General features: G+C 53.5%; 1 protein-coding gene, 1 long non-coding RNA gene and 3 other non-coding genes across 15 annotated transcripts; 1 reads left to right on the top strand and 4 right to left on the bottom strand.

Annotated features, from left to right (window-relative positions):
* The first annotated feature begins 779 nt into the window (after window positions 1-779).
* ST6GALNAC2 (ST6 N-acetylgalactosaminide alpha-2,6-sialyltransferase 2) lies at window positions 780-22,168 on the top strand. 11 transcript variants are annotated; one of them, XM_069543898.1, is made up of 10 exons: window positions 780-918; window positions 1,666-4,472; window positions 8,346-8,409; window positions 12,804-12,978; window positions 13,572-13,740; window positions 14,159-14,297; window positions 16,331-16,434; window positions 18,163-18,246; window positions 20,146-20,245; window positions 21,390-22,168. In XM_069543898.1, exons 2-10 carry the CDS (start codon window positions 4,351-4,353, stop codon window positions 21,555-21,557), a joined length of 1,125 nt encoding a protein of 374 aa, XP_069399999.1. In that variant the 5' UTR covers window positions 780-918; window positions 1,666-4,350; the 3' UTR covers window positions 21,558-22,168. The 11 variants fall into 11 exon arrangements, 8 of the variants coding, with proteins under 8 accessions (XP_069399999.1, XP_069399996.1, XP_069399997.1 ...); XR_011247209.1 differs by lacking the exon at window positions 780-918 and adding an exon at window positions 18,552-18,598 and having other exon boundaries at window positions 3,977-4,472; window positions 13,449-13,740; XR_011247210.1 differs by lacking the exon at window positions 780-918 and adding an exon at window positions 18,552-18,598 and having other exon boundaries at window positions 3,977-4,472; window positions 18,058-18,246.
* A 702-nt stretch (window positions 22,169-22,870) lies between these two features.
* On the bottom strand, window positions 22,871-27,411 carry LOC138415371 (uncharacterized). The gene is made up of 6 exons (XR_011247212.1): window positions 27,269-27,411; window positions 26,696-26,750; window positions 26,171-26,255; window positions 24,517-24,617; window positions 24,327-24,403; window positions 22,871-23,378 (listed from the first exon to the last, which is right to left on the bottom strand). It is a non-coding gene; the product is annotated as an uncharacterized lncRNA (long non-coding RNA).
* On the bottom strand, window positions 24,212-24,284 carry LOC138415541 (small nucleolar RNA R38). Its single transcript, XR_011247296.1, has one exon. It is a non-coding gene; the product is annotated as a small nucleolar RNA R38 (small nucleolar RNA).
* Window positions 24,760-24,844, bottom strand: LOC138415540 (small nucleolar RNA R38). Its single transcript, XR_011247295.1, has one exon. It is a non-coding gene; the product is annotated as a small nucleolar RNA R38 (small nucleolar RNA).
* On the bottom strand, window positions 26,334-26,411 carry LOC138415539 (small nucleolar RNA R38). Its single transcript, XR_011247294.1, has one exon. It is a non-coding gene; the product is annotated as a small nucleolar RNA R38 (small nucleolar RNA).
* Window positions 27,412-27,879: the final 468 nt, after the last annotated feature.

Consider the following 27,879-nt stretch of genomic DNA (forward strand, 5'->3'; position numbering starts at 1 on the left):
AAGTCAGACACGACTGAGTGACTGTGCTCTTGTGTAGAATAGGTACCTAGTGATAAGTTACTATATAACACAGGAGCCCAGCCTGGTGCCCTGTGATGACCTAGAGGGTTGAGACAGGGGAAAGGCAGGGAGGCTCAAAAGAGAGAGAATGTATGTATATGATTATGACTGACTCACATTGTTGTACGGCAGAAACTAGCACAACATTGTAAAGCAATTGTCCTCCAATTAAAAAATAAATTAAAAAGATAAAAATGACTGCACGAATGTGTGCACAGTTGGGGCAAATTCTGGACCCAAACGATACAAAGAGACAAAAAAACCCAAGTGCCACTTTTAAAGACAGGATGGCTAACCCTAACCCTGCACACATCACCACCCAAGGGGTAGGCAAACCACCCAAGCCACCACCCCTCTAGCCCACTCCCTGGACACACCCCTGCCCTCACCCCATATAAGGAACAAGCTTGCCCCTCCTCAGGATCAAGCAAACAAGAGTTCCTTCTGGCCCCCAGTAGAGCCTTGCCTGAATTTCTTATCCGGCTTCTGATCAATTTCTATTGATTAAAGAGGCCAAGAACCCTGAGCAGTAACAGTTCCTTGGGCTATACAGTAGGTCAAATAAAACCAGTTTTGCTGTTGAAATAGCTGGCCATCTGTTTGTTTCAGGTCCGCACAAGAAAGCATGACTGTTAAACCAGAAAAAGGCAGTCAGCAGAAACTACCTTGTGGGAGTGGCCAGATGCTGGATTTAACAAACAGCTAAAAGGAGCCCTGAAGATGACACTTTTAATTTTCTTCGGAATCCAAATTCAGAGGCAGATGCAGCAGGACTAGAACTGGAAAACGTCTGCTCCGTTGTTCCACCAGGAATGACGCAGGCCCTGGTGGCCTCCATGGGACAGTTTCAGTGGGGAGGTAGGTAAAGAAACCAGATTCAGAGAGAAATGGTCCAGCGTGGTTGTCCCAACAAGAAGGAGGATGAGAAGGAAAGGGTAGTTAAGAAGGGTGTCAGCTCAACAGAGGTTTTGTTTGACTTTGTTTTGCTTTTTAGGATGAGCTCTTTGGGATATATTCACAGCCCAGGGGGGCTTCCTAGGTGGCAACAGTGGTAAAGAATCCACCTGCCAGTGCAGGAGACACAAGAGACAAGGGTTCGATCCCTGGGTTGGGAAGATCCCCAGGAGTAGGAAATGGCAACCCACTCTAGTATTCTTGCCTGGAAAATCCCATGGACAGAGCAGGACAGAGCAGCCTAAGGGCTATAGTCCATGGGGTCACAAAAGAGGATGGACACAACTGAGCTGCTGAGCACACACGCATAGGCCGGGCCCTGTAGATCAGGAAGGGATGGCTGCCAAAGGGCGACCCAAAGAGGTGGGAGCACACAGCAGAGAGGCTGGCTTTTACAGGAGAGCTTGGGCGGGTGCAGGTGAAGAGGCGTGGACATTAAGACGCTGGGAGCCCTCGCCGGGTGAATCTCATTTCTGCACACATTAGCAAAGGCGCTAACTGCCTTTTGTCCCGGACTATCTTTCCAAGAATGTTGGTATATAGAAATCTGTCTGGAAGATAAAGATAATACCCCCATCTGGAGCAGAGGACAAATTTTCTTACTTCCAGCCTAAGTTGTTTTTTTTTTTTTTCCCCTCTCTTTAAACAAAGTCTTTTGGCAGTGCCCTGCAACATGTGAGATCTTCATTCCCTGACCAGGAATTGAACGCGCATCCCCTGCATTGGAAGATCAGAGTCTTAACTTCTGCACCACCAGGGAAGTCCCTCCAGTATAATTTTTAATGCCTGCCTCAAGGGCAATGGCATGTTTGCTTGAAGCCCGTTGTAAAAGATTCTGGTTTCCCTTGTTCAAGGTTCCTCAGTCGTGCGGCAAACCCACTGTACGTGCAGCAAACCCGCTGTGTGGCCCCTTTTGGGTCCCTCTGCCTCCCCTTCGTGGGGTCTGAGAAGCAAGGAGGCACCACCATGAAGTTCACGTTGCTCATTGTGCCACCAGTAATCAAGTCATTCATCTCTGACCCCAGAGTCTCACATCTTCTGCCAGCATCCATAAAACTGTAGTGGGCTGAGCTGTTAGCCCGATCACAGGGTAAACCTCGGACCCTTCACATTCTGGCCAGGAGGTGCCTTTGTAATTGTAGGCCTGGGGAATTGAAGCTCCCCTCTCGGAGGTATGGCAGGGAGAAAGGAGGCTTGAGGTGACATCTTGGAATCCCTGTTGGGCAGGATGGAAGCTGGAGCTAACCAAGGATGGGGAAATGGCTGGTGTGGCGAGTCCAACTGATGCCTAGTGGGTACCATTCTACTCTGGAATGAAACAGTCCCCGGCCAGCAGCTCCCAGCCAGGCCAGGGAGCAGGCAGCATGGGGGAGGGGATGCACAGGCCGATCAGAGTGTGAATCCAGGTCGGAATTCTGCTGGGCGGAAAGCCAGGAACACAGGAGAATCTGGGTTACGATGAGAGTAGCTCTCAGATTATGACCCCCAGGGGCCTGGCTGGAAAGGAAAGAAAGCCTCAGGGAGAGAACTGATGTGCCGGGAGACAGTGGAGGGGGGGAGGACACAGGAGGCTGCAGACAGGAAAGAGAACCCCATGTGGTGGATAGGAAGCTCTGGTCTTAGTGGGGTATTACCTTTTTAAAATATATGTATATATTTATTTATTCGGCGGTGCAGGATCTTAGTGGCAGCATGCAGAATCTTTTTAGTTTTGGCACTGGGGACCTTTAGCTGTGGTATGTGGGATCTAGTTCCCTGACCAGGGATCAAACCTGGGCCCCCTACATTGGAAGATCAGGATCTTAGCCACTGGACCACCAGGGGAATCTTGAGGTATTTGTCTTTTAGGCACTGGAGATGGACCCAAATCCTTAATACGAATGTGCTTGTGTGCATGTTAAGTCACTTCGGTGGTGTCTGACTCTTCACGACCCTATGGATTGTAGCCTTCCAGGCGCCTCTGTCCATGGGATTCTCCTGGCAAAAGTCCTGAAGTGGGTTGTCATGCCCTCCTCCAGGGGATCTTCCCCACCGGGGGATCAAATCCCAGTCTCCTGCATTGCAGTTGAATTCTTTACCGGCCGGCCGAGCCACAGGGGCTGGGGGTAGGTTTGGGACTTAGGGACTTAGAGAGGTCTGATGTTTTATCAACCCCTGAGGAAATGGGAGAAGGTGCTGATCAAGGGATAAGTAACAGAGACAGGGATTTGGGGGGGTGGAAAATGGTAAAGATTAAAAGACTTGAAATCATCCATTTAACAGGTCTGACAAGAGGGTAGCCAGGGGCAGCATTTTTTAAATAATGTGAACTGAGCCTGAAGGACCTGCTCCTGCCTGAGAGCAGAGACTGCACGAAGTTTTCCCAGAAGCCTTGCAATTAGACAGATTCTTGTTGCTGCACCCAGGCTTATCCTTTACATGAGGACTGGGGCGGGGTTGGGGGTGGGTGGATTGCAGGTGCCTGACATCCTTGCATTTGTTGACAGTTCAGGGTCTAGGGTATTTCACAGGTTTCTGGGGCCAGAATGATGTCCACTGGAGAATACAGTGTCCCATCTACCGCTCACCCCTGGAAAGGCTCTGCTTCCGGCGCACGGGTGCCCGGGTTTCCCCGGGCCTTCCTGGTGACACCTGGGCGTCTGCTACACCTTTCAGGTGTCTCTGGGTTGCTGAGATCTCCAGGTTGCCCCGGGTTTGTAACAGGGACTCATTGTGACTGAGGGCTCTGGCCAGTCAAATGAGAGAGACGGACAACCTCAGCTATCCTGCCCTTCCCATCCCGGGCAGGCCCCCTGCCTCACCCCCTCCAATTTCACCCGGGGTCTGAGCGGTCGGGGTTTAACCCTCCACGCTCCCCGCCCCTCCCACGGGCCTCGGGTGCCTGGAAGCCGCGGGCCCCGGGGGGCCCCCGAGGGCGCAGTGCGCGGCCCAGGCGGCAGGTGGCGGCGTCTCCCCGCGCCCCGCGGCCCCACAGAGCCCCCGGACCGCGCGCACGCCCGCCCTTGACGGTACCGGGAAGCGCCCTGCCCAACACCGGCTCGCGGCGTCTCTGGGCTGGGCCGTCCAAGTGCGGAGGACAGAGGGTAGCGCCTGAGAGGCGCGGGCAGCTCTGGGTGCCGGCGCGACACTCTCGCCTCTGGGACCCGCCGCGCAGCCCCCAAGGGTGCGGCGGCGTCCAGAGGCCGGGAGCCTGCAGAGGGAGAGAGGCGGGGCGGGGAGGCGCGGCGGGGCCGGGCGGGGCCGGACGGCCGACTCCGGGAGTCCAGCCCGGCGCGCCCGGGCCTCTCCTCTCCGCCCGGGTCGGCTGCCGACGGGACGCCCTCGGGCCGAGGCTGCATGGGGCTCCAGCGTGGCCGGCTCTGCTGGCCGCTGCTCCTGCTCGCGGCTGCCGGCTCCGGGATCCTGGTCGCCCTGTACTCGACGGTGGAGTTGCACCTGGGGCCCCGCACCGGAGCCAGGTAGGAGCTGCCGCGCGGGACCTGTCCGGAGGGCGCGGGGGACGCGCCGGGCGCCCAGCCCCGGGCCGGCGCGCCCTCTGGGGAGGCTTGCCGCGGGGACTCGGGCTGCGGCCCTTTGTACCCAGAGCCTCCGCCCCGGCGTTAAACTCGTGCTGCCGGGGGTCCCACAGCTGCTGCTGGATCCAAGAGGAGCTTCGCCCCTTGCGCACCGGAGATCCACTCCCGACAGCTTTCTGCTGACTCCCCTCCAGCCCTGATTAGAAACCCTTTCATTTGTTCAACTTTGGCTTGGACATCGGAGTCAGATAAAATCAGTCCTGGCTTTCCACGAATTGTCCCTCGCTAACGTCACATTTCTCAGATTCTACTTTGGGGGCAGGGACCCAAGTCTCCCAGGTCCAGCGTTGCACGCGGCTCCTCAGTCCGGCGGCGGCAGGTCGCGCCTCTCTGGCTCGTTGTGGTCCCTGCCCTCCCCGCGCTCGGCTCGCTTCTCTCCTCCCGCTCTGTTCCATTGTTTATTTTGATAAGCCCCGTCCGGGCGCAATCCGGTGAAGAGGTGGACCGGGGCCCACCTTGGGCTCCACCCAAGTTTCCCTCCCTGAGCTGCTCCTTCTGCGCTCCGCTCCCTCTCGCTGACCCTGGGCACCTTCCTTTCATTTGTGCCCCAGGAGGAGAAACCTGAGAGCCTGCCTTTGGTAGGTCAAGGTTCCAGTTACTGAAGAAACCTTAAAAGGGATTTAGCTTTTCTTCCGGAAGGTGGACCGAGCTGTGCCCAGCGTCTGGATTTGTGAGGCCCCACGGGTACCTACAGCCTGGTGCAGAGGACTCTGGGCCCTGGCTTTCCCTTCCCAGTGCTTTTCCACCCACACAGTCCTCACTAAAGGGAATGAAGTCAGAATTAGTGTCTGCTCTCAGGAATGGGGCTCTCCAGGTGGTTCAGTGGTAAAGAATCTGCCTGCCAAGCAGGAGACCTAGGTTCAATCCCTGGATCAGGAAGATCCCCTGGAGAAGGAAATGGCAACCCACTGCAGTATCCTTGCCTGGGAAATCCCAAGGACAGAGGAGCCTGGCGGGCTATAGTCCATGGAGCCGTAAAAGAGTCAGACACTCAGACAGGACTTAGCGGCGACTAAAACATAAAACAAAAAACATTCAGGAAACAAAGTCAAAGGGCACCCAATGTTGCAAAACAATATGAAACACACTTGCCATTGATTATGCATACCCTCCCTTTAGAACCAAAGGTGCTCTGCCTGGCAACACCTGAAGTTACCTTAGCCTCCTTGGAGTCAGACATCGATTGCATAAAGAGAAGGACTGAAAAGGACTGAGGGTATTAAGAAAGCAGATACGTATCAGTTTTCTGTAAGGATATTTTGAAACACATTTGTTTGAACATCCTTCAAAAGTAACTAATACCACTATACATATGAGGTTGACTGAACATCCATTATATCTCAACAAAGCTTTTTTAAATGACCTTTCATGTTTTAAAAATCTAGTACAATCTGTCCATATCCTTGATGTTTTGGTGATGTTTGCATTTTAGCTAAACTCCAGGGGCCAGGTCCAGACTCAGCCTCATTAGGAGCTGGACAAGCAGAGGGACAGGTGGGATGGAAATCTGAGCAGGGCAAGCAAGCTACGTGACCCCCCTCATCTGGGAATCAAAAGCAGCCCTCCCGGGCTACAGTGGGGAGTCCAGGGGAAGCCAAGTGCTGGGACCAGGCCTGGCACACCGGAGATGGGAGATGAGGCTCTCCTTGCAGGTTAGAGGGTGGAATCGGTCCAGTCAGTAGTTCCCAGGCTTGGAATTTCTAGACTCGTTTTAGAGCGGGTTGCCATTTCCTCCTCCAGGGGATCTTCCTGGCTAAACCCATTGTCTCCTGCATTGCAGGTGGATTCTTTACCACTGAGCCATTGGAGAAGCCTTATTCCCAGGGTGGTGTCTAAAAGCCTTTGGATTCGGCGGGGGCGGGGGTGTTGGGGGAGTCTCTTGAACAGAAGGCGTGCTCTGGAGAGGAGCTGGCCTTTCTGAGACCTGAGCGATTCAAGGCTCCCTCCTGTTTCTATTCTGCCCGTTCAGCAGTTCCTCGGTCAGGTTCCAAGCCTGGCTGCAGATTAGAATCACTGGGGAGGAAGGGATGACAGTGGGGGGTGGGGGGTTCTGGAGACCCAGAACCATCCGATCAGAATTCTGGTGTTTTTCAAAAGTTCCCTGGGGGTTCCTGAAGGCCACCTGGGCTGAGCAGCACGGTCCCAGTTCCTCCTCTGAGAGGAGCTACAGGGTTTTGTGGTTGGCCGATCTGGGTTGAGTGGAGGAAAGGATCGCCCTGCTTTTTCTGGCCTGCTCTTCCAAAGTCTTTCACAACCCTGAAGGCAGGTGGGTCCAGACACCCTTGTGGCTCAAACAGTCTTGGTGCCTAGAAGGAAGTCACTGGAAGCCTTTGTTTCCTTCGAAACTGCTGATCTCAGATCCTCCCCACCTGCTCCCTCCGGGTTGCAGGGGAGGCGAGAGGAGTCTGGCAGTAGCCCGACCACCCTCTTGAATGGATAGGGGCTCCTGGTCCTTCTTGTTTGCCCTCTGCCCAGGTGGCTCAGTGGTAAAGAATGTTACTGCTAATGCGGGAGCTGCAGGTTTGATTCCTGGGTCAGGAAGATCCCCTGGAGGAGGAAATGGCAACCCACTCCAGTCTTCTTGCCTGGAAAATCCCACGGACAGAGGAGCCTGATATGCTACATACAGTCCATAGGGTCACAAAGAGTCAGACACAACTAAGCGCACGTGCACACACACACACACACACACACATTGGTGCAGGGACCACCTAGCACCTGGAAGGTGGGTGTGGGGCAATAACCTAGACCCTTACCTCCCTCCAGAAGGGTCAGTGTCATTGAGGTCTGTCACAGGGTCCCTTCCCTTTGCCCTTTAGGTAACAATAGCTAATATTTAGAAGACACTTCTTACATAAGATAACACAGACTCTGTTTGAAGGTTCCAGACAAGAATGCAGGCAGGGCTTTACTGGGGCCCCTGCCACAGCAACAGGAAGCAAACCCAATGCCAGGTTTTCTTGCTTGCTCCCTGGGGTTGAGGGGGGCTCAGTGAGTTGGTTCCTTCTACAGGGTGACAGTAGGGATGGGTCCAGGGGGTCAGGCCAAAGAGGTGGCTTAGTGGTAAGCCGTGTGCCGGCTGAACGTGCATACCTGCTTCTGCTCAGAGTCTGGTCTTCCTGTATCTCTTTGTTCATAATTTACCGCAGCTGCTGCATGTACTCAGCTACTTTCAGTCCCTTGTAGTTTACTTTGCGTTTTGTTGCTCGAGGAGATGTTTGTCCAAATGCAAACACTGCAGCAAAGGGTCCCAGGCCCCAAATCTGACCATCTTCACACCTGCATGATCATCCCTGCTGAACAGACACAGGCACTGAGCTTCTAAGAAGTTCAGTGGCTTCCAGAGACCCTGGAACCCAAACCCATGGAGTTGGGCTTTGGCCCCACCCCTTTCGCCAGGTGAAGGGGGCCCAGGGCACCCGGGATCTAACACTTGTTTCTGGGGCCTTAACAGGGAGACCGCTTAGGTGGTCACAAGCCCAGGGAGCTGGCAATCTTTCCTATTTTATGTTTTCATCTCTTAACCACCATCTCACTATTCCAGTACATTCCACATTTCAGCCACTTGCCAAGGGGCTAGGCAGAACATAATAAGGTGATATTTTGTGCCCAAAGAGAAAGAGATGAGCAAGAACCAGAGCATAGGGGAAAAAATAAAAAATCAGACCCTGATGGATGGTCAGCCTCCAGAGTTACCAGACGAGCACGCTCCGGGGGCAAGTCAGACCCTGGCTTTACTTCCTCCTTCTCCCCCAGGAACTCTACGTCATCGTCGCAAGCTTTCTTTGGACCCAAGGCATCAAATTCTGGGACAAGAAAGGTACAGTGGTGGACTACCCTGTGGCTGGATACGAGGGGAAAGAAAAATGGGAATGAGAACATTCTTGTGAGCCTGCTGGGTGGGAGCTCTCTGGAAATCCCCCTCCCTCCTCTCCCCCCACCCCCCCTACATCCCCCTCCTCACCCGGAGAATGGAGCACAGAACTGAGGGGCCAGCCAGCCAGAGCTCTTCAGACCTGACCACTGAGGTCCCTGCACCCCAACAGCAGAGAAACATGGCTCCATTTTTACTTCTTGGGGTATAACCAGCAGAAAAGTTCTTGCAAATCTTGATTTATCTTTAAAAGTTCTCTGATTTTTACATTCTACACATCAAAATGTCTTTTTACTGTAAAACTCACATTTAAACTGTTAGCATGCATGTGCGCTAAGTCACTTCAGTCGTGTCCGACTGTTTGCAACCCTATGGACTGTAGCCCTCTGTCCATGGGATTCTCCAGGCAAGAACACTACAGTGGGTTGCCATGCCCTCCTCCAGGGGATCTTCCAGACCCAGGGATCAAACCCGCATCTCTTACGTCTCCCGTATCGGCAGGAGGGTTCTTTACCACTAGCACCACCTGAGAAGCCCTTTAAACTGTTTACCATGAAGTAAACACCAAGCCCAGGGGACTCCCCTGCTCTGTAACAGAGCTCACTGACCGTGGCCTGACAGGCCATCTCACACATTTTGCCTGCGTTCTCTCACTTACACCTGTCGCCAAGCTTGGGAGGCAGCTTTTACAGTAAAATGAGGCTCAGAGATACCCTGCTCAGGTTATCCGTGGAAAAGAGGTGGCACAGGGATTCAAGCCTCTCTTGGACCCCCGGGCTGGCTCTGAACTCCCAAGCAAGGTGCCCTCACCCTCTCTGCAGGCTGCAGTCGAGCGGGATGATGACTGTGTAATTCTGGCCTGATCCCGGTTTAAGAGTTGTTTTTTCATGCCCAAGACACTGGAACTTGTTAACTGAGGTCTCGTGGGGGCAAGATCTCACCACATGCAAGACTGACTGCAGAGCTGTCAGCAGCAGAGCAAGCTCCCCCCGGAAGGTGATGGAGACCCCACCCACCCCCGCCGCAAGAACAGAGGTCAGGTGGACACTCGGCTGACTGGCTGAAGAAAGGCCTCAAGCGTCTTAAAGCACTTGGCCAGGTCATCTTTACTTTTCCTACAGTCCTTTTCACCTTGAGCTACTTGATGCTAATTGACATATTTCCTCATCTGGTTTAAAAACAAAAGGATTTGAGCTTTTGTCTTTTGGATATATATGACATGGGGGGGGGGGGAAGAATAAAATAAAGAAGTAGGTAAAGGAAAAATAAAGGTAAGAAAGTTAGACAATAATGTCAGATAAGTGCATGAAAAATATGCCAGAGGGTGTCAGAGATGGGCTCTGAGCTTCCCTGTGATGACAGCAAAGACGGAAAGCTTACCACCCTGTCCATGAGATAAAAGCAAGCCAGCTGCCCAAGCAAAGTGCAGCCCTTCTGGATATGGAGACCTGAAGATTTTTCTCTTGGAGCCTTGTAAAGGAGGCCCTGGGAAACATCCCTATGATTAACTGAAGAGGAGTGAAACTGATGTAGTAAGTTCAGCTTAATGCTTGCTTTTAAAGCATGCATTTGGTCCATAAAGATTGCTGTGGGGGTAAAACAAGTTGAGCAGAACCCAAATTTCGTGTGTGTTTATCAGTGATTTTGTCAGCCAGAACACTGATAAATGCAGAAAACCATACTCCACCGAAGGGAATCATGTAGGAATACCCAAAAGGCACGCACGTGCACACTTCAGCCAGCCATCTGCTTCATCACATGTTTTATAACCGGCTTCCCACCACTTCACGCTAACTCCCAAACTGCCACCCTTCCGAAGCGCACATCCCCAAGCAAATGTCAGTTCTTTTCCAAGGTCAAGCGCCATATTTTGAGAACTACTTATATATTTCTTGGGCTTCCCTGGTGACTCAGACGGTAAAGAATCTGACTGCAATGCAGGAGACCTGGGTTTGATCCTGGGTCGGGAAGATCCCCTGGAGAAGGGAATGGCTACCCACTCCAGTATTCTTGCCTGGAGAATCCCATGGACAGAGGAGCCTGGCGGGCTGTAGTCCATGGGTTTGCAAAGAGTCGGACACAACTGAGTGACCAACATTTTCACTTTTCTAGATGTTTCCTAACCAGTGAATGTGTGTAAAACTGTTTCTATCTTCATTGTATGCATCACTGATCGTTTTCTGAGTTTCTGCTGCTCGTAGTCCCTTTTCCCAAAAGCCCTGTGGTTTGGGTTGCGGTTCTAAAGGATGGTTTTTAGGCATTCGTATGTCACCTAACAGCAGAAACGACTACAACTCTTTCCCACGTTGTCTTTTGATCAAACCAACAGCTTAACCAAGAGCCCCTTCAATGGAAGAATAGCCCCACCCAGGCCGGGGCTGCTCAGGAATCTGACACAGGGGTCCTCGGGCAGAGGGGGCTGGGGCCTGTCTGGTACCCATGCTCTCCTTCAAGGTCGCTGTGTGCGGAGGCCCCTGCAAGGCTTCCTATGACTGCTGGCACAAAAGACCACCAACGTGGGTGTCTTAAAACAAGAGAAATGGAGTCTCTCACAGTTCTAGAGGCCAGAAGTCTGAAGTCAGGTATCCAGCAGGGCCAGCCGCCCTCCGAAGTCTCCAGGGAAGAATCTCTCCTGGCCTCTTCCAGCTTATGGGGGCTCCAGCTGTCCCCCGGCTTGGAGCTGCATCACTCACTCTCTGCCCGCACCCCACCATCAGCACGTGCCTTCTTTGTATGGTTTTATTTTTGGCCGTGCGGCGTCTTCGTTGCTGTGTGGGCCCTCCTCTAGTGGTGGTGAGCGAGGGCTACTCTCCAGCTGCGGTGCACGGGCTTCTTATTGCGGTGGCTTCTTTTGAGGCAGAACACAGGCTCTAGGGCGTACACACTTCAGCCGCTGCGGCCCATGGGCTCCATAGTTGTGGGGCCAGGCTCTAGAGCACAGGGTCAATAGTTGTGGAGCACAGACTTCATTGCTCCGCGGCATGTGGGATCTTCCTGGATCAGGGATCGAACCCGTGTCTCCTGCACTGGCAAGTGGATTCTTTACCCCTGAGCCACCACGGGAAGCCTAGCACATGCCTTCTCATAAGGATACCAGTCATTGAATTTAGGGCCCACCTTAGTACATTGGAAGCTATACTCCATTTATGTGTGTGGCTCAGTCACTTCAGTCGTGTCTGACGCTTTGCACCCTGATGGACTGTAGCCAGCCAGGCTCCTCTGTCCATTGGATTCTCCAGGCTGGAGTGTGTTGCCTAGCCCTCCTCCAGCGGATCTTCCCAACGCAAGAATCAAACCCGCGTCTCCTTCACCTTTTTGCATTGCAGGTGGATCCTTTACCGCTAAGCCACCTTACGGTATAACCTCACGTTACTGATTATATCTGCAAAGACCCTCTTTCCAAATAAGGTCACATTCTGAGGTTTGGGGCAGACATGAATTGGGAGAGGGGATATTATTCAACTCAAGATAGGCACCAGCTGGTCAAAGACATCACAGATCTTCCCAACAGCCCTTTCCACACGAACCCTACTGCAGCAAGGACAGCCAGGGCAAGGGTTTGGACCCAGGCTGATGGATTCCAAGGCCTGGGGTGGACCTCCTCCAATACAGGGCAGGCAGCTCTTACCCATTTGTGGGAAAGTGCCCTCAAGTTCCCCCCAAGTGTGAGGTAAAGTAGTAGGCCAGAGCCGTCAGGCCCGAGAGACATGGCATCCAGGGAGAAGGACTGGGCAGGGTAAATCCAGAAAGCTCTCTGATCCTCACCGGACCACTGCATACAGGCCAGCTTGGCTGGCACATCTAGGGGGTGGCCCAAGTCTGGAGAGGGAAGGGCAGCGTGCTTCCCTCCCAGCCCTCTTGTGGGGTATGCGGGCTCCCTGGAAGGTTCCTGGCTGTTCCAGAACAGCCCTCGGGGACTTCCCTGGGGGTCCTTGGGCTTCCCTGGTGAGTTTGATCCCTGGGTAGGGGGAGATCCCACCCAGGAGAAGGAAATGGCAACCACTCCAGTATTCTTGCCTGGAGAATCCCATGGATAGGGGAGCCTGGCAGGCTACAGTCCGTGGGATCACAAAGAGTTGGACACAACTGAGCGACTAACACTGGCGGTCCAGTGGTCAAGAATCCGCCTCACAGTGTAGGGCACGTGGGTTCCATCCCTGGGTGGGGAAGTGGGATCCCACATACCTCAGGGCAGCGAGGCCCACAGTGCCACCGGAGAGCTCGCGTGCCACACCTAGAGAGGCCTGACCACGGAGATCCTACGTGATGCAACTAAGACCCAAGGCAGCCAAATAAGTAAATTTTAAAAAGAAACAGCCCTCTTATCTTGTCACCCACAGAACCTGCTCTGTCAACATGCACTTTCCCTCGCCGTTCAGCGGCACCCTCGCTTCCAGAATCTGTTTAACCTCTCCACTCCAGTGCTGCTGTCGGGGGACCTCTTCACCCAGCAGCTCTGGGACAGCCTGAGCCAGCACAAAGCCCCCTACGGCTGGCAGGGGCTCTCCCACCAAGGTAACCTGCAGCCCCTGGCCCTAACTAGTCCATGCCTTCTGCTTTGGGGCTACGGTGCCCCTCTCTCCTCACTTCCTCCCAGGCAGGCTTCAAGGCTCGCCACCACTGATGTGAGACTTCCTCCCTCTACAAGCACCCTTTACAAGGGTCAAGGAGAGGGGCCTGGCTACCGCCCCACCCCACCCCCGCCACCAGCAGCTCTTGCCCTCCTGGGGCCTGGCATGAAAGATGGTCAGTGTCCAAAGGTGGCCGAGGATAGCAGTTGTGAGCCCTCAAACAGCCCCACTGATGGCTGCTGCTGGGAGAGACCACCCAGAGCCCCCTCCACTTTAAATCGGCCCTTCCACCCCAGCCCCGCAGGCCCAAAATTATTTCCTTTTGGAATAAGCAAAGTCTTGGGAGGACTGGTTATCTGAGTTCTTGAGATGACTGGGGCCACAGCCAACCCTCCCACCCCACCCTCTTTGCAGACGTCCTCCACCCTCTGTGCCTCTCGAGAGGGGCCTGGTGTCAGGCCTCAGCAGGTGCAGGGTGCCAGGAAGAGTCTCGAGAAGGCCCCAGTGCCCCTCATGGTGCCCCACCTTGTCCCACAGCCATCACCTCCACCCTCAGCCTCCTGAACGGCTCGGAGAGCACAAGGCTGTTCGCGGTCTCTAGGGAGCTGCTTCCTGGCTGCATCCGGTGTGCCGTGGTGGGTAACGGAGGCATTCTGAATGGCTCCCGCCAGGGTCAGAACATTGATGCCCATGACTACGTGTTCAGGTATGTGGGCCAGGGGCCAGGGAGGAAGCAGAAGAGGAGCTGGGTGGAGAGCTGGTTCCCAGCCAGCCCCCCAGGGGGGAGCATCATAGGTGAGGGCGTGGGCTAATGGAGCAGCAGCGGCCTCAGGCAGCTCAGCAGTTGTGATGGGCCGACAGGCACGGACAAGGGCATTACGCAGACAGACCCTGAAGATGCGCGAGGCTGTGGTCAACCCAGGGGACCTGGGAGGAAGGAGCTGCCAGGGCTGGCTTCACCCATTTCACAGGGTGTCCCTTCAGGTGCCCGGCTGTCAGGATGGGGCTGGCGACTGGGCACTGGGGCTGCCATGGGTAGAGGGAGTGCCAGAAGCCTGGGGATGGAAGTCAACCTGCAGTACCGTGTAGCCACAAGCAGGCTGATGAGCCTCTGTTTGGACCAGACTCAATGGTGCGGTGATCAAAGGCTTCGAGAATGACGTGGGCACCAAGATTTCCTTCTATGGTTTCACCGTGAACACAATGAAGAACTCCCTCATCTCCTACTCGAACGTGGGCTTCACCTCTGTGCCGCAGGGACAGGTGAGGCTCTGACGGGCACCATGGTCCCTGACAGTGAGCGCTGTTGTTTCCTGTCTGCCCCCCTCATCGCACCGCGGGGCAGGTCATGGGGCTCCCAAGCCCCAGCCCAGTGGATGGACAGGTTGTGCGCCGGGATCTAGGGCCTGTGTGATGAGCACCCTGTGGCTCAGGACCAGGAAAGCTCTGGAGTGGAGCGTGAATGACTAATATTTACTGAAGGCTTATGGAGTGCCAGGCACTTTACAGAGACCACATCAGCCCCCTCTTACTGGTGAGGGTGCTAAGGCTCAGGGCCCCTTCGTTCAGCAGGGCGGCAGTGGAGCCAGACTCAAACCCCAGCTACCCCCCGACCCAGAGCTCAGCAGCATACAGCCAGCCAGAGGGCATTTGCTGAGTGTCTCCTCCATTCCCACCCCACACACACTCAGCACAGCAGCACCTGTGAACTGGAACCTGAGTTTGTCTGCTGCCTCCAGGCTCTTTCAACCACACCCAGATGCTCTAACACCATGCTTCCCCTTCTAGGGGGCTTCCCTGAGAGCTCAGTTGGTAAAGAATCCACTTGTGATGCAAGAGACCCCACTTCGATCCCCAGGTCAGGAAGATCCACTGGAGAAAGGAAAGGCTACTCACTCCAGTATTCTGGCCTGGAGAATTCAGAATTCCAGGGACCATATAGTCTATGGGGTCATAAAAAGGCAGACAAGACTGAGAGACGTTCATTTTCTTTCCCCTTCCAGAGCAGGCTGGCTCCCACATGCAGTGGGGAGGTCCCAGGATAAGGGTGCTGTGGTCCTCGATAGGGCTGGTTTGAGTTTCCAGCAGCTTCCTCCTCTTACCAGGGATGTCAGGGGTGTCCAAGCCACAGCATCCATGCTCCAAGGCCTCTTTTAGCTCATGATAAAACAAGATAGCACAGTTTTATTTCTAGTGTAGCCACAGAACCTGTATGCGTTCATGCTAACTTGATTCAGTTGTGTCCAACTCTGTGCGATCCTATGGACTGTAGCCCTCCAGGTTCCTCTGTCCATAGGATTCTCCAGGGAAGAATACTGCAGAGGGTAGCCTTTCTCTTCTCCAAGGAATCTTCCTGACTCAGAGTCCAACCTGGGTCTCCCTCATTGTAGGCCGATTCTTTACTGTCTGAGCCATCAGGGATGCCCTTCCCAGATGACTCAGCAAGTAAAGAATCCACTTGCAATTCAGGAGATACAGGAGATGCAGGTTCAATCCCTGGGTTGGGAAGAGCCCCTGGAGAAAGTAATGGCAACCCACTCCAGTATTTTTGCCTGGGAAATCCCATGGCTAGAGGAGCCTGGCAGGCTACAGTCCAACAGGGTTGCAAAGAGGTAGACACGACCAAGCAACTAAGCATATACACACCAGCAGCATGTTGGACCCTAGTTTGCTGACGAAGGATTGAACCCGCGCCCCTGTATTGGAAGGTAGAGTTTTAACCAGTGGACCAGGGAAGTCCCTCATCAGAGTGGTTTTGGCTCAGGGTCTCCCAGTAGTCACAGTCAGGCTTGACAGGGGCTGCGGTCATCAGAAGGCCCACCTGGCCCAGGGTGAAGATGGCTCCCTCACAGCCCTCACCATGCCGGCCCCTCTGCAGACTAATACACTCCCTCCCCGATGGGCTAGCTAGCTCGACCCAGGGTGAGCAATCCCAGAGAGCAAGGAAGCTCCTCCAGTGTCTTTTATGACCCCCTCTCCAAGGGGGTCACGCACGCTTCCTTACTCCCACTTTTTCTTATCCGTTAGAAAAATTCTTAGTCCCTCAGTCCAGCCCACACTCAAGGGAATGGCAGTTGAGCACGGCTCCTTGAAGGGAAGAGTATCAACGGGTTTGAGTGCTGAAACCCTCAGTGGAACCTGAAAGAACAGGGCACCTGAACGTGGAAATTACAGACTCAGAAGGGAAATGCTCCCGCCAGGGCAGGGGGCCCGACTGGGCGGAGGGCGGTCCACTCGGAGCAGGAAGTCCCCGTGGTCTTGTCCCCACTGGGGCTGCTTCTCTGTTGCCCTGACAGCACCTGCGCTATATCTTCATCCCCTCGGACATCCGTGACTACATGATGCTGAGATCCGCCATCCTGGGTGTGCGTGTCCCGGAGGGCACTGATAAAGGAGACAGGTGAGCAGCCAAGCAGGGAAATAGGGCATGGTACTGCTCCCGGGTCCACTGTCAGATGGGAAAGGTGGCTGAAGGTGGCCAGAAAGGCCCCAAGAATCCATCAGAGCATTAGAAGAGTAAACTCTTCTTTTTTTCCTACCCTCGGGAAAGCTCAAGTAATGCTGCTCGTCCCCAGGGACCCTCCTGACCAGGTGGGCTGCAGTTCAAGGGGCTCCTTTTGGAATGGGGGCCGGCAGGCCTGGCCCCCCAGCTTCAGATGTGGTCCCCATAACCCGCCCAGCTGGCCTGTCCGCAGCTGGCCCTGCTGTCCCGTTGAGTGCATTGTGTTTGGAGACCAAGGATGGGGGCCAGGACTCATGGCATTCCTTGGCAGGCACCCTCCCAAAACTGCCCATGAAATGGGAGAGCAGGGGACGTGGGCCCAGTGTCCTGCGGAGTGGGAACAAAGGGCCCTCTGTCTGTCCTCCCCCACCTTCCTGGGCAGCAGGCCCGTGTCCAGCTCTTTTGAACCATGTCCGGGCCTCATCTGAACCTTCTCCCTGTGGTGCTGAAGACAATTTCTTGTCCCTGAGTTGGGTCTTCACAAATCTGCACCAACCCCTGTGGCCGCAAGGACTGGACCTCCTGTCTCTCTGGCCCCCGGACATCTCACCCACCCTCAAAGACACCTTCTGAGGCATCCTGAGGGGTTAAGCCCTTCAGGGCCAGGCCAGCCCCGCCCCGTGCCCCGCCCCAACCTGCTGATGACCTAACAATCGCCTGGCAGCCGCTCCTGGGGGTGGGCTTTGGGACCCAGATGGGACTGGCTCCTGGGGGCTGGGGGGGGCTGGCTCAAAGACATCGGGTGGACATTAAGCCTCCCCAACACCAATGAGCTCCCCCTCCCATTCCCCTAATCCGTCCCCTGCCCAGTCCCCCTCCCAGTCCAGATCCAACCATACCAACCAGCAGCCCTATGCCAGCTCTGGCGGCTCAGCTCCTTCCCCGTCCCCTACCCGGGGGTCTTCCCGTGCCCCCTCTCACCCTGCCACCCCAAATGCCTCACAGCCCTCTTCCCGGGCCTCCTCCCTGACCCCCAGCCCTCATGTCCAGCCTCGAGGGTCTTCGCAAAATGCCACTCCACCCGCCTCCAAATCTCCCTCTCAATCTGGCTTGAAATCCCTCTCCCGAAACTCTTCCCAAACTCCCCCCATGCCTGGCGCCAAGTCCCCCGCCCACAGCCCCGCGCCCTCGGCCTCCTACATCGGGCTCGGGCCCATCCGGGGCATCCCGTCCTACATCGCCCCCTACGTGCCCCGCTTCATGAAAGAGACCCCCTTCTTCCAGCCTCCTACTTCGCCCCTCCCGCAGAACCAGTGCTTCCCCTGCTCCTTCCCCTGCCGCGCCCGGGACCGCCTGCGCCCGCGCCAGCCCCCCGACTCCCTGTACTTCCCTCTCCTCCCGCCGCCTCCGCACCTGCCCCGGGTCAGCTGCTCCTACCCGTCTCCCCCCGCCCTGTTCACGCCCCCCTCCTCCCTCTCCTACACCCCGCCCACCGAGGTCCTGGTGGGCGGGAAGCCGCACGTGGTGCCCACGGTGCTCCCAGCCACCTTCTACACCCCGTTCTCCCGCTACTACTCTCAGCCCCGCCCCTACCGGTCCATCCACCGCCACCGCCCCAGCGCCTTCCACCTCTCCTCGCTCCACGACGGCTCTGGCCGCTCCGTTCACTTCTATCGTGGGTCCTAGGCCTCAGACCTACTTTGGACCGGACTCCTCTGCCGGCAAATTCAAGCTACTCCATCCAGACTTCATCAGCTACCTGAGAGAGAGGTAGGTGCGGGCAGGGGTGGCGCTGGGAGCGACTCCCCCGCCCACCCCCACCACTCGCCCCACACCTACCGGCAGCACTGGCTTTAATCCCCGAAGATGAAACCCACAGCTGGGCCAGGTGCCGAGGACCCCCGTGGCCGGGCCCCCCCCCCCCCGCAGCACTCCCGCTGCTTCATTTACTTCTTGTTTAGTCCCTCAGTCCTGTCCCATTCTTTGCGACCCCATGGATGGTAGCCCGCCAGGCTTCTCTGTCCATGGCATCTCCCACAAAGAATACTGGAGTTGATTACCATTTCCTTCTCCAGGGGATCTTCTGGACCCAGATTGAACCCAAGTCTTCCGTTATTGGCAGGTGGATTCTTTACCACTGAGCCACCTTGTTAAACACATTGATGGAGGTGATGTTCTATCGGTCAAGGCAGACAGGAAACAGGCTTACTTACCAAAAATGTTCATCAACACTTAGGCTGGGCATAGAGGGAACGTAAGTGTGGGGCTGTATGGGGACTAGCAGAAGCCAGCATTCAGGCCCAAACACAGGAGGACCCTGGGAGGAGCCTGGGGAACCCCTGCCTGCCGATCTCCACCCCCACCCCACCCACCAGTGGTTCTCAGCAGGAGGCTGGTCCACTGTCCTGTCTGGAGAGTTGGTAGGCTGCAGTCCATGGGGTCGCTAAGAGTTGGACACGACCGAGCAACTTCACTTTGACTTTCCACTTTCGTGCATTGGAGAAGGAAACGGCAACCCACTCCGGTATTCTTGCCTAGAGAACCCCAGGCATGGGGTGGCACAGGGTCAGACACAACTGAAGCGACTTAGCAGCAGCAGGCAACCTGAGTGCCCCTAGTGGGCAGAGGCCGGGGATGCTGCTGAACCACCTACAAGACACAGGGCAGCCCCTGCAATGCACATCTGTCCAGCCTGAAGTGGTGATGGTGCTGCAGCTGGGACGCCTACTGCATGCAGGCCCGGGCTAGCACCCCAAGACCCAGAGCAGGCCAGGGGCGGCAGGAGCGTCTGGGAGGCAAACTGAAGACCACTCAACAGAGGAAGAACAGGCTGAGAGGCTAGGTGATTTGCCTGGCAAGGCCTAGATGAGAACCCAGGGCTGAGGTCAAGGCTCATGGTCACCATACTGTGGCCTCATTTTGGACCATCTGGGTGTCTGAAAGCGTGTACGTGTGCATGCACACGTGCACCATCTCACTAGCGGCCCAGTCACAGGACCTACGTGTACTCTGTCCTCGTGTGGCTCCTGCTTGGCCAGTCTGGAGGTGAAATTTAGGTGTCAGGTTAAATACGCCAACTATGCCCGTGACGTTGTGGTGCGGGAGGGTGCTGCTGAGAGGAAAAGCACGTTAGGCTGGATTCAGGCTTCTAGAGAGCGGGAGAAAGGGAAGGGTCTCACCTGTGGTTCTTCAGGAGGGCCTGTTTCTCCTCCTCACTGCTTGTTACCTAAGGTGTTATTTCAACCAAAGATTTCTGTGTATAATTCATTTTTCTCCAAATGGCAGATGGGTGAGGGTAGAAGGGCCAGAAAATTTTGCCGTTTTCCAGCCGGCCTGAGTTGGTGTAATGGCACAACCCTCAAGCTAATGTGCAAGACCACAAGTCTTGGGCTTTTTTGGCTGCACTGGGTTTTCTTTACTGCACGGGCTTTCTCTAGTTGTGGCAAACAAGGCCTACTCTTCGCTGTGGGGTGTAGGCTTCTCATTTTGGTGGCCCCTCCAGAGTGCGGGCTCTAGGCACACGGGCTTACTTGCTCCTCAGCATGTGGGATCTTCCTGGACCAGGGGTTGAACCCATGTCCCCTGCACTGGCAGGCAGATTCTTAGTCACTGGACCACCAAGGAAGTCCTCCAGAGTCTTTGAGTTTTGATGCTTCTTTTTGCTTCCAGGTTTTTGAAATCAAAGTTGATTAACACAAAATTTGGAGACCTATACATGCCTAGTACTGGGGCCCTCATGTTGCTGACAGCTTTGCATACCTGTGACCAGGTAAGAGGTCTGCTCTCTCAGGAGCCCACAGCAGCAGAGCTGGTGTGAATGGAACCTTATTCCATCTATGAGATCCTCTACCTGAGGCCTGCTAGCCCAGACCTGGGACTCCGGGCCTCCATCCCGTGGCGGAAGGCTCTCCAGCTGCAGGAGCCATCTAGTCTAGGCAATGGGGTGGAGGAAGTGCTCTTGGTCCCTTAAGGGTCAGCCTTGGGCCCAGTCTTGCCTTCCTCCCCAGGGCCACCTTCCCCTGGCCTTGTCCTTTCACCCTCTGCCCCGGGGCAGCCGCTGCACATGGTGTTTAAGGGACATATAACTCAACTGCTCTTGTCAAAGCAAAATCTCAACCAAAGTGGGTAGGGACATCTGTTTTGGGAAGATTCTCTCAAACTGAGGTGGGCAGCCTTCCACACGTGGAGTCTCTGAAATCACTCCACGAGCCAATTCTTTACTGGGGTGGTACCCACATGAGCTGCAGAGACAGAGGCTAGGAAGCAGGCTTCAGGGAAAGGCAGTGGTGACCCAGGCACAAGAGCTGGAGGCCAAGCACCACTGGGCTCTGGTCCCCTTTCCACGTTTCACACAGGACTCTCCTGTCTGCAGTCACCATTAGAACAGGAAGCGGGAGGTAAGGGGCTTTCTGCCTCCGTCTTGAGCATAATGACCATGGCTTTGGTGTCACAGACTGGAGTTAAAAACCCAGCCCAGCTACTTACTAGCTTGTGACTGGGGACACACATTTTGGTTATCTTTCTGAGCCCATTTCCCCATTTGTAAAACAGGGACAGTATCTACGATTATTTAGTTGGGTCAGAAAATGTGCAGAAAGCACAGGGCAACTATAAAAACGTGGTTGAGAATGGTTGTCCTCCTCACCTTCACATGAGGCAGCTATGCCCAAGTTCCTGCCACTTTATAAACTGTGCTTAGTCGCTCAGTCATGTCTGACTCTTTGCAACCCCATGGACTATAGCCCACCAGGAACCTCTGTCCATGGGGATTCTCCAGGAAATACTGGAGTGGGTTGACATGCCCTACTCCAGGGGCCACACTGCAGGCACATACTTTACCATCTGAGCACCAAGGAAGCCCTTTACACACAGCAGCTCAAATGCTAATTCAAATGCTAACTGTCCTTGTCCAGGTTAGCGCCTATGGATTCATCACCAGCAACTACCAGAAATTTTCTGACCACTATTTCGATCGAATGAAGAAGCCACTGATATTCTACGCAAACCACGACCTGTCCCTGGAAGCCACCCTTTGGAGGGACCTGCACAAGGCTGGCATCCTTTGGTTGTACCAGCGGTGACCCAGAAACATCCAAGACCTTTATTTTTGCAGAGCTGTGGCCCTCGGCCCCTCAAGTAACTAAAGCTACCTTCCTGTGTGTTCTATCCTTGACACACACCTTCCCCCTTCCCTACAGAAGAGAGGGGATGTGTCAGTCACTGAAGAATGCTTTGTGGGAAACCCTACCTTGTTCTTAGCTCACCCAAGGAGACTCCTCTGGGCCCAGGGAGACAACCCAACCTTGGTCGAGGAAAAAGACTGCTCTGCTGGGCTCATCTTTAAAACTGAAGGGAACGCTCTCAAGATGAGACTGACAGCGGGAGCATGCAGGGATCCTTCAGAGCTGAGCATTTCCAAGCCAGCAGTGGCACAGACTGACTAGGTCAGTGGAGTGGCTCAGGGCCTCTCAATTAACGAAGGTCAAGCAGCAGTAGAAACAAATGCACTTTTCAGCCCAAATCCTCCCACTAGCATGTCCAGCCTCAGACTCCAAAGCAGTTCACCTCAAGGACATGTTGCAACAGGTTTATCTTCGAAAGGGAACGGACTCACTTCTGCCCCGATAAAGTGGGAGCACAGAGGGCAGAAAGTCATCTGAAATTAGTTAACTGCATAAACAATGGATAACCACTGTGTCTGTGTTTGTGTTGGGGGAAGTAGTATATCACGCAGGGTGTTTAACACGGAGAGTCTGAACCACCGGAAAGTTCTGGCCTCTGATTAAAGGCCCACTGAGGATGTAGTACCACCCCATCACCAAAAGGACATTATTGGGTAACAAACCCTCATCCCTGGACACTGACTATCAAGGCTTCAATAATTTGACTGGATACAGGCAGCTTTCTTTTAGATTATACAGGCTTCAAAGTATAAATCAACGGAATGACCACTACACAGCTCCGTACACAAACCCTGGGTTTGACTGTCTGGTGTCAATACACCCCATACACCAGTGGAGCGGGCTGGGGAGGTCTCCCCGGGGCGGGCTGGCAAGAGCCTCCCACCCAGAACCTGGCCTCTGGCCCCTGCTTCTGAAGGGTCATTCCTCTCCGTACAACACTGCTGCTTTTTTAAGACAGGTGACTAAGAGAAAGGACATTCACGATTTAACCACTATAGCAGCTACTTGAGAAAGCATGGCTTCCTGAGGCCTGGACCCCTTTCCCCCAATATTTTATTTTTTCCCTATTCCCATCATATCTGTAGTTAGCAAACCAGTCAACTGTGTAAGATCGATTTAGTGAGAAACTTTAAACTTTCATTTATAAAAGAATGTGCTGATACACAGAAGAAATCACAGGTCTCAATCTGAAATCCACAAATGCTAGTAAGTCAACTTTTAAATGCTTTAATTTGCTTTAGAGTTAAACCCAAGACACACTGTAGAAATCCACTGAGAAATGTCTTTTTAGGCTGAACACCTGTTTCCCCTTAGTCTTCAACAGCGTGTACATGTGAGTTTCATTTTACAAAACTGCAGTCCCCCCACTGCACCAAGAGCACCTAAACTCTGTGTGTGGTAGTGCAAACGTTCTTAGTTCTACCTTAATTTACAAGAGGCAATCCTGAAGGAACTCATTCTAAGCGATCGACCATTTTGCCTGTGTGTGTGTGTGTAAGGCACAAGTAGACTGATTCAGCGCAGGCTAGTGGGTCCCAATTGCCTCTTTCCAGGAGACAGTGCAAAGGCCCAGTAAAGAGCACCCACAAAGTGCTGGGGGCATTTATATTCAGACGCCCTCTGAAGTCAAACATACAGGTTCGGGGAATCCCCTGGTGGGTCCAATGGTTAGGACTCGGCGCTCTCACTGCCAAGGGCCAGGGTTGATGTGCAGCAGAGCTGAAAAAAACAAAACACAAAACACCCCTCCAGGTTCACTTGGGTCCCGCACAACAGTCAAGTCCACTCAGAAGCAGACTGTAACCCAGCAGGTAGACCTTCCCACTTGCTAACACGTCCTTTCACTATGTTTGCTTTAGGCTGTAGGCTGCTTGGACCAGTTTTCTGGTTCTTTAAATCCCACCCCAAATACAGCTTCCTTGGTGACCGAACAAATATGTGACCTTACATATGAAGAGCTGCACATACCTCCCAACTTCAACAGAAAAGGCAATCTGTGCCCACTTCAAGCACGGCATTTCAATGGGAACAAAGCCCAGTGCCACTCTGCTACTCTCCTGCTCACAAGCCAGCCATGCCATTCAGACAAGAGCTGGGCTAACCCCCGCAGAGTGCCCTGCGTGAACAAGGCACCTGGAAACCATGCTAGTGCCAAGGTACCCCTTCTTTCCTGAATGTCAGGACACAGTAAAAAGACGAGAGATCAGATAGTCCTGAAGTGTACTCACTGCCACAGCCGGCACACATCTTCCATTGCCGTCTGTCTCAAAGAGCGCATTCATTTTCTTGAAATATGTGACAAGCACTCTTTCATTCCAGTTAAAAGCATAAGTCAGATCTGGGCCACTTGCCCATTACTGCCACCTCTTATAGCCTGTGCCCTCAGAGCCAGAGGGTGACAGGGCAGCCCACCACTGGTTTTCAAGTGGCAGAGGGATGGGGCCCCAGGACTGGGGTCTCAGCAGGGTACATAAGCACAACTCCCTTTGGAGTGCGTTCTGTCTGATCCCTTATAAAGCCTGAACTGCTTTTAAGAGCCCAGAGCCAGCCCCTTAAGCCTCAGAACAGACTGTTTTCCCTCAGTCGAGATGTTCAGACAGGGATAACTAACCATCATAGGCTTGCGGGGATTCTTTTGGACCCGTAAGATAGAAACAGAAAGCTTACATTACAAACAACGGGAGAGAACAGTTTCACTTGCTTTAGGTAAAGCAGGTCAGTTCTGTTTCACACGCTACAGACATCTAGCAAAGAAAACAGACGTATGTCAAAGTCATCTTGCCACTCAGCACAACCCAAGGGCCAGGGGAAACAGAGCATATCCACCCAGGCCTGTTCCAAAGGTTTCCTCTATTACATATGAGAGAAGTTCCACGCCGAGCCCAGGGCAGCCGCCACAGCACTGCAGCCCGTGTCTTTTTCTGGAGTATCCTTTTCGGCCTCAAACTGAGGCTGTACCTGGCGAGGGGAAATTGCAAAGGAAAACCTATTCAAGAAGGTCTACACAAGTATCTCTCAGACAGATCACTGCTAATTCAGGCATTAAACAAACAAACCAAATAAACCAGGCCTCAATTTTCTCTAAAGCAAACTTGGGAAACTGAGTCTCAGATATCCAGATTCCACACTCAAAGGCCTTATTTTGGCCTTCAGACAGGGATAACTTCACATCATCATGGACTCAGCTCCCCACCCAGCTGCCAGCCCACAGCACAAGCAAACCATGTTTTCCTTACCAAATTCCGCTTTACTTCCTTTCCCAGGAACTTATTCAATCTTATCTGGTTTATTAGAATGTGCTTGCCCTCAAGGGCAAAAACTTTCCATCTAGTGCCTAGCTGTACCCAACGTCCCAGACCTGACACGGTGACAGTTTCTGTCCTTTTAAAGCCAGGGTCTCCCTGAGCACAAAGTGTCTAGTAGCCGAGTAAATATTTCAGCATCTTTGTGCTGTCAGTAAAAATGTCTGAAACAGTGTGGATTACTCCTTTCAGCCAGACCACTGAAGGCCGGCTGCACAAAGGGTGCCTAATGCCAAGAAGAATCAACACCAAACAAGGTCACTTCTCCTTTGCTCACCTCTGTGTGCAAAACGATACTGCAGAGCGACCATGTGGCTTCCAGTTCTTTAAGATAGGGATTATAGATCTGCCCTGAGAGCTACTTAAAAACAGCCAGTACTATAACCTTGCTGTAATAAAAATCCCCGAGCTAAAAGTAGATCAGATCACCTCCCTGTTCCTCCACATCTGCTCCTTAATAGCCACACATGACTCTTGGGCTACACTCTAGAGCCATCTCACCCATCTTAGCATGGGTGGAGGTGGGGTCCAGGCACATTCTACAGGTGCAGAGCCAGGTCTAAAAAGCACCACTCTTGTCTTTTAGAAATGAAGAAACAAGGGCTAGTGTGGTTACCTGGTTATGAGACTGGAGTCTCAGTCTAATAGTGGGTTTCAACTTCAACTCTACATTTTGGGTGGGGAGTTCTTTGTCGGGGTGGTGGTGGGCCTGTCATGTACACTATAGGGTAATTAGGATTATTGCCTGGATCCCAGCAACACCCTCCACCCCTAGTTGAGAACCACTAGTCTAACTCAATGACCAGCTGTTAACTATATCTCAATAAAGCTTAATAAAAATGTCCCCCTTCCAAAATCACTTATAGCTATGTTTTTATGGCTCTTTAAAAAAAAAATAACCTAGTTGTGTAACTTTGGGCAAGTGAACTCATTAATTCAGTTGACTTACTCGGGAGCAACATAGGGGAAACATCTACCTCACAGTGTTGTAACAATCACTGTGAGGGTACTTGGTGAGGGGTCTAGGAAAGAGTTCATACTACTTCTCTTCTCTGGGCACTAAAAGGAAAAACTATTCAAGAAGGCCTACACAAGTATCTCTCAGATAGCTGTTAATGTGTAGGAAGACCCACACATCTCTGAAATCTAACAAGCCAACACTTAAAGGAACCATAATCTATGCAATTCTGTTAAAGTTAAAACTCTTACCATTTATAGACATTTCATCACAAGGATCCTTACATCTCTGGATGATGGTTTTCATGTGACTTTTTTCAAAGCCCCCAGCCTACATCTTTAAAAGAGAAATATGGATAACACATTAACAGGAACAAACTTAGGATATTCATTCCCAAGAACATAATTTAAAACGTTGAGCCTCAGCAAGTTAGATTTCCTCACAACAGAAGTCTTTTCAGACAGGGATAACTTTAAATCATCCTCAGCTCAACCAGTAAGGAACATTTCTAAATCTCAATCAACTTTAAAGCTCAAGTTCCAAGTCTCCCTTTTACCCGTGAATGCAGTGGCATCCACTTTGGTTTCAAACAGCGACACCTAGTGGCCACAACTACACTGGCACAGAGACCATCCTCATTTCTGGATTCTGAGTAGGACCCCCAACTGGTCCTGAGTCAGCCAGGATTCAGAGCTGCGGTGCGTGGCAGGCTTAAGACCATCTCGGCTTTCTCATTTCTGCTGCCCACCCAAATTCCTGCCTACATGCATTCTTACTTATTTCAGACTTCCATTCGTCACTTCTAAGCTTCTCTGCAGATGCCGGAAAGGCCTGTGGGGAATAAAAACATAAGCATGTTAAGGGTCGCTATAAAACTGCAGCCTTCCAGACAAAGTCTACCACGCCACTATTAGCTGTAGAATTAAGTGAAATTGATTGGGGCTGTCCTCTATGCACTCCAACAGGAAGCCAAATATTTAGACGTTAACACCCTGGATGTTAATTGCGAGCTTGCCCCGTGGGAGGACCTGGGGACAAGCAGGGCCCCTGGGCCTGCAAGCTCAGCGCTTGGGTGGCCGTGAGGCCTGGGGGCTGCGCAGGATGGAAGAGGCGTTCTCCCCCAGGAGGGACGCTGCGATGTCAAAGGTGGGCTTGGGCTCTCTCTCCCTTCAGTAGCAAAACCTCGCACCCTTTGGAAAGCGTTTTCTCACCGAGTATCTCAGTTAATCCTCCCAACCACCTATGGGGGTGGGGGTTGGGGGAACCAGGCCTAGCGTCACTATTTCGCCTTCGAGCAGCGGGAGGCCAAGTATGCTAGCGCCGTATCAAAGAATAAGCTGTTTACCCACCTCCGCAGCCTTCCCTCGGCCAAAGGGCCGAGGTTGCTGGCCTTGCTGGAACCACAACGAGGAAACCATGACTCCCAGCCAAGCAGCCCGCATCGGAAAAGAAGGCCGGTTTCCGCCTGCGCGCAAGTCTTCACGGAAGTCTCACGCGAACTCTCGCGCTATTGAGAAAGGGCTGCTGGGAAATGTAGTGTTGTCAACGGCCGCTGAGGGGCGCCCGAGGCTCTGAAGCCCGGGTAAGATGGTGGCCGCCACTGGGGACAGTAGAGAGCCCAGGGGGGGAGGCTTGCTCTGTATAGAAACCCCGGCGGTTAGAAAACGAAGACCGACGGTCGTTTCGGTCACAAAGTCGCTATCTGTTGAGTGAACAGGCTGTCCCTGGCCGAGATTGGCTGGGTGGTGGAGGCCGCAGAAAGTTCGAGGGGGCTTCGAGAGGAACCTCTGAGGGACTTGGTAGTTAATTGCTAGACGGATTTTATTAGAGTCATGGAGGGGGTGGTTGCGTTAGTGAAGGAAAAGGAGATTCCCGGGGAATTCGTTGTTCGACGTCCCGCTCCGTTGCTCTTAGTTGGGGCGCGGGCGGCAGAGGGCGCCCGAGAGCGACGGGTCGGGCC

The sequence above is a fragment of the Ovis canadensis genome, chromosome 11 (assembly GCF_042477335.2).
Source record: "Ovis canadensis isolate MfBH-ARS-UI-01 breed Bighorn chromosome 11, ARS-UI_OviCan_v2, whole genome shotgun sequence".
In the NCBI taxonomy this organism is placed as follows: domain Eukaryota; kingdom Metazoa; phylum Chordata; class Mammalia; order Artiodactyla; family Bovidae; genus Ovis; species Ovis canadensis.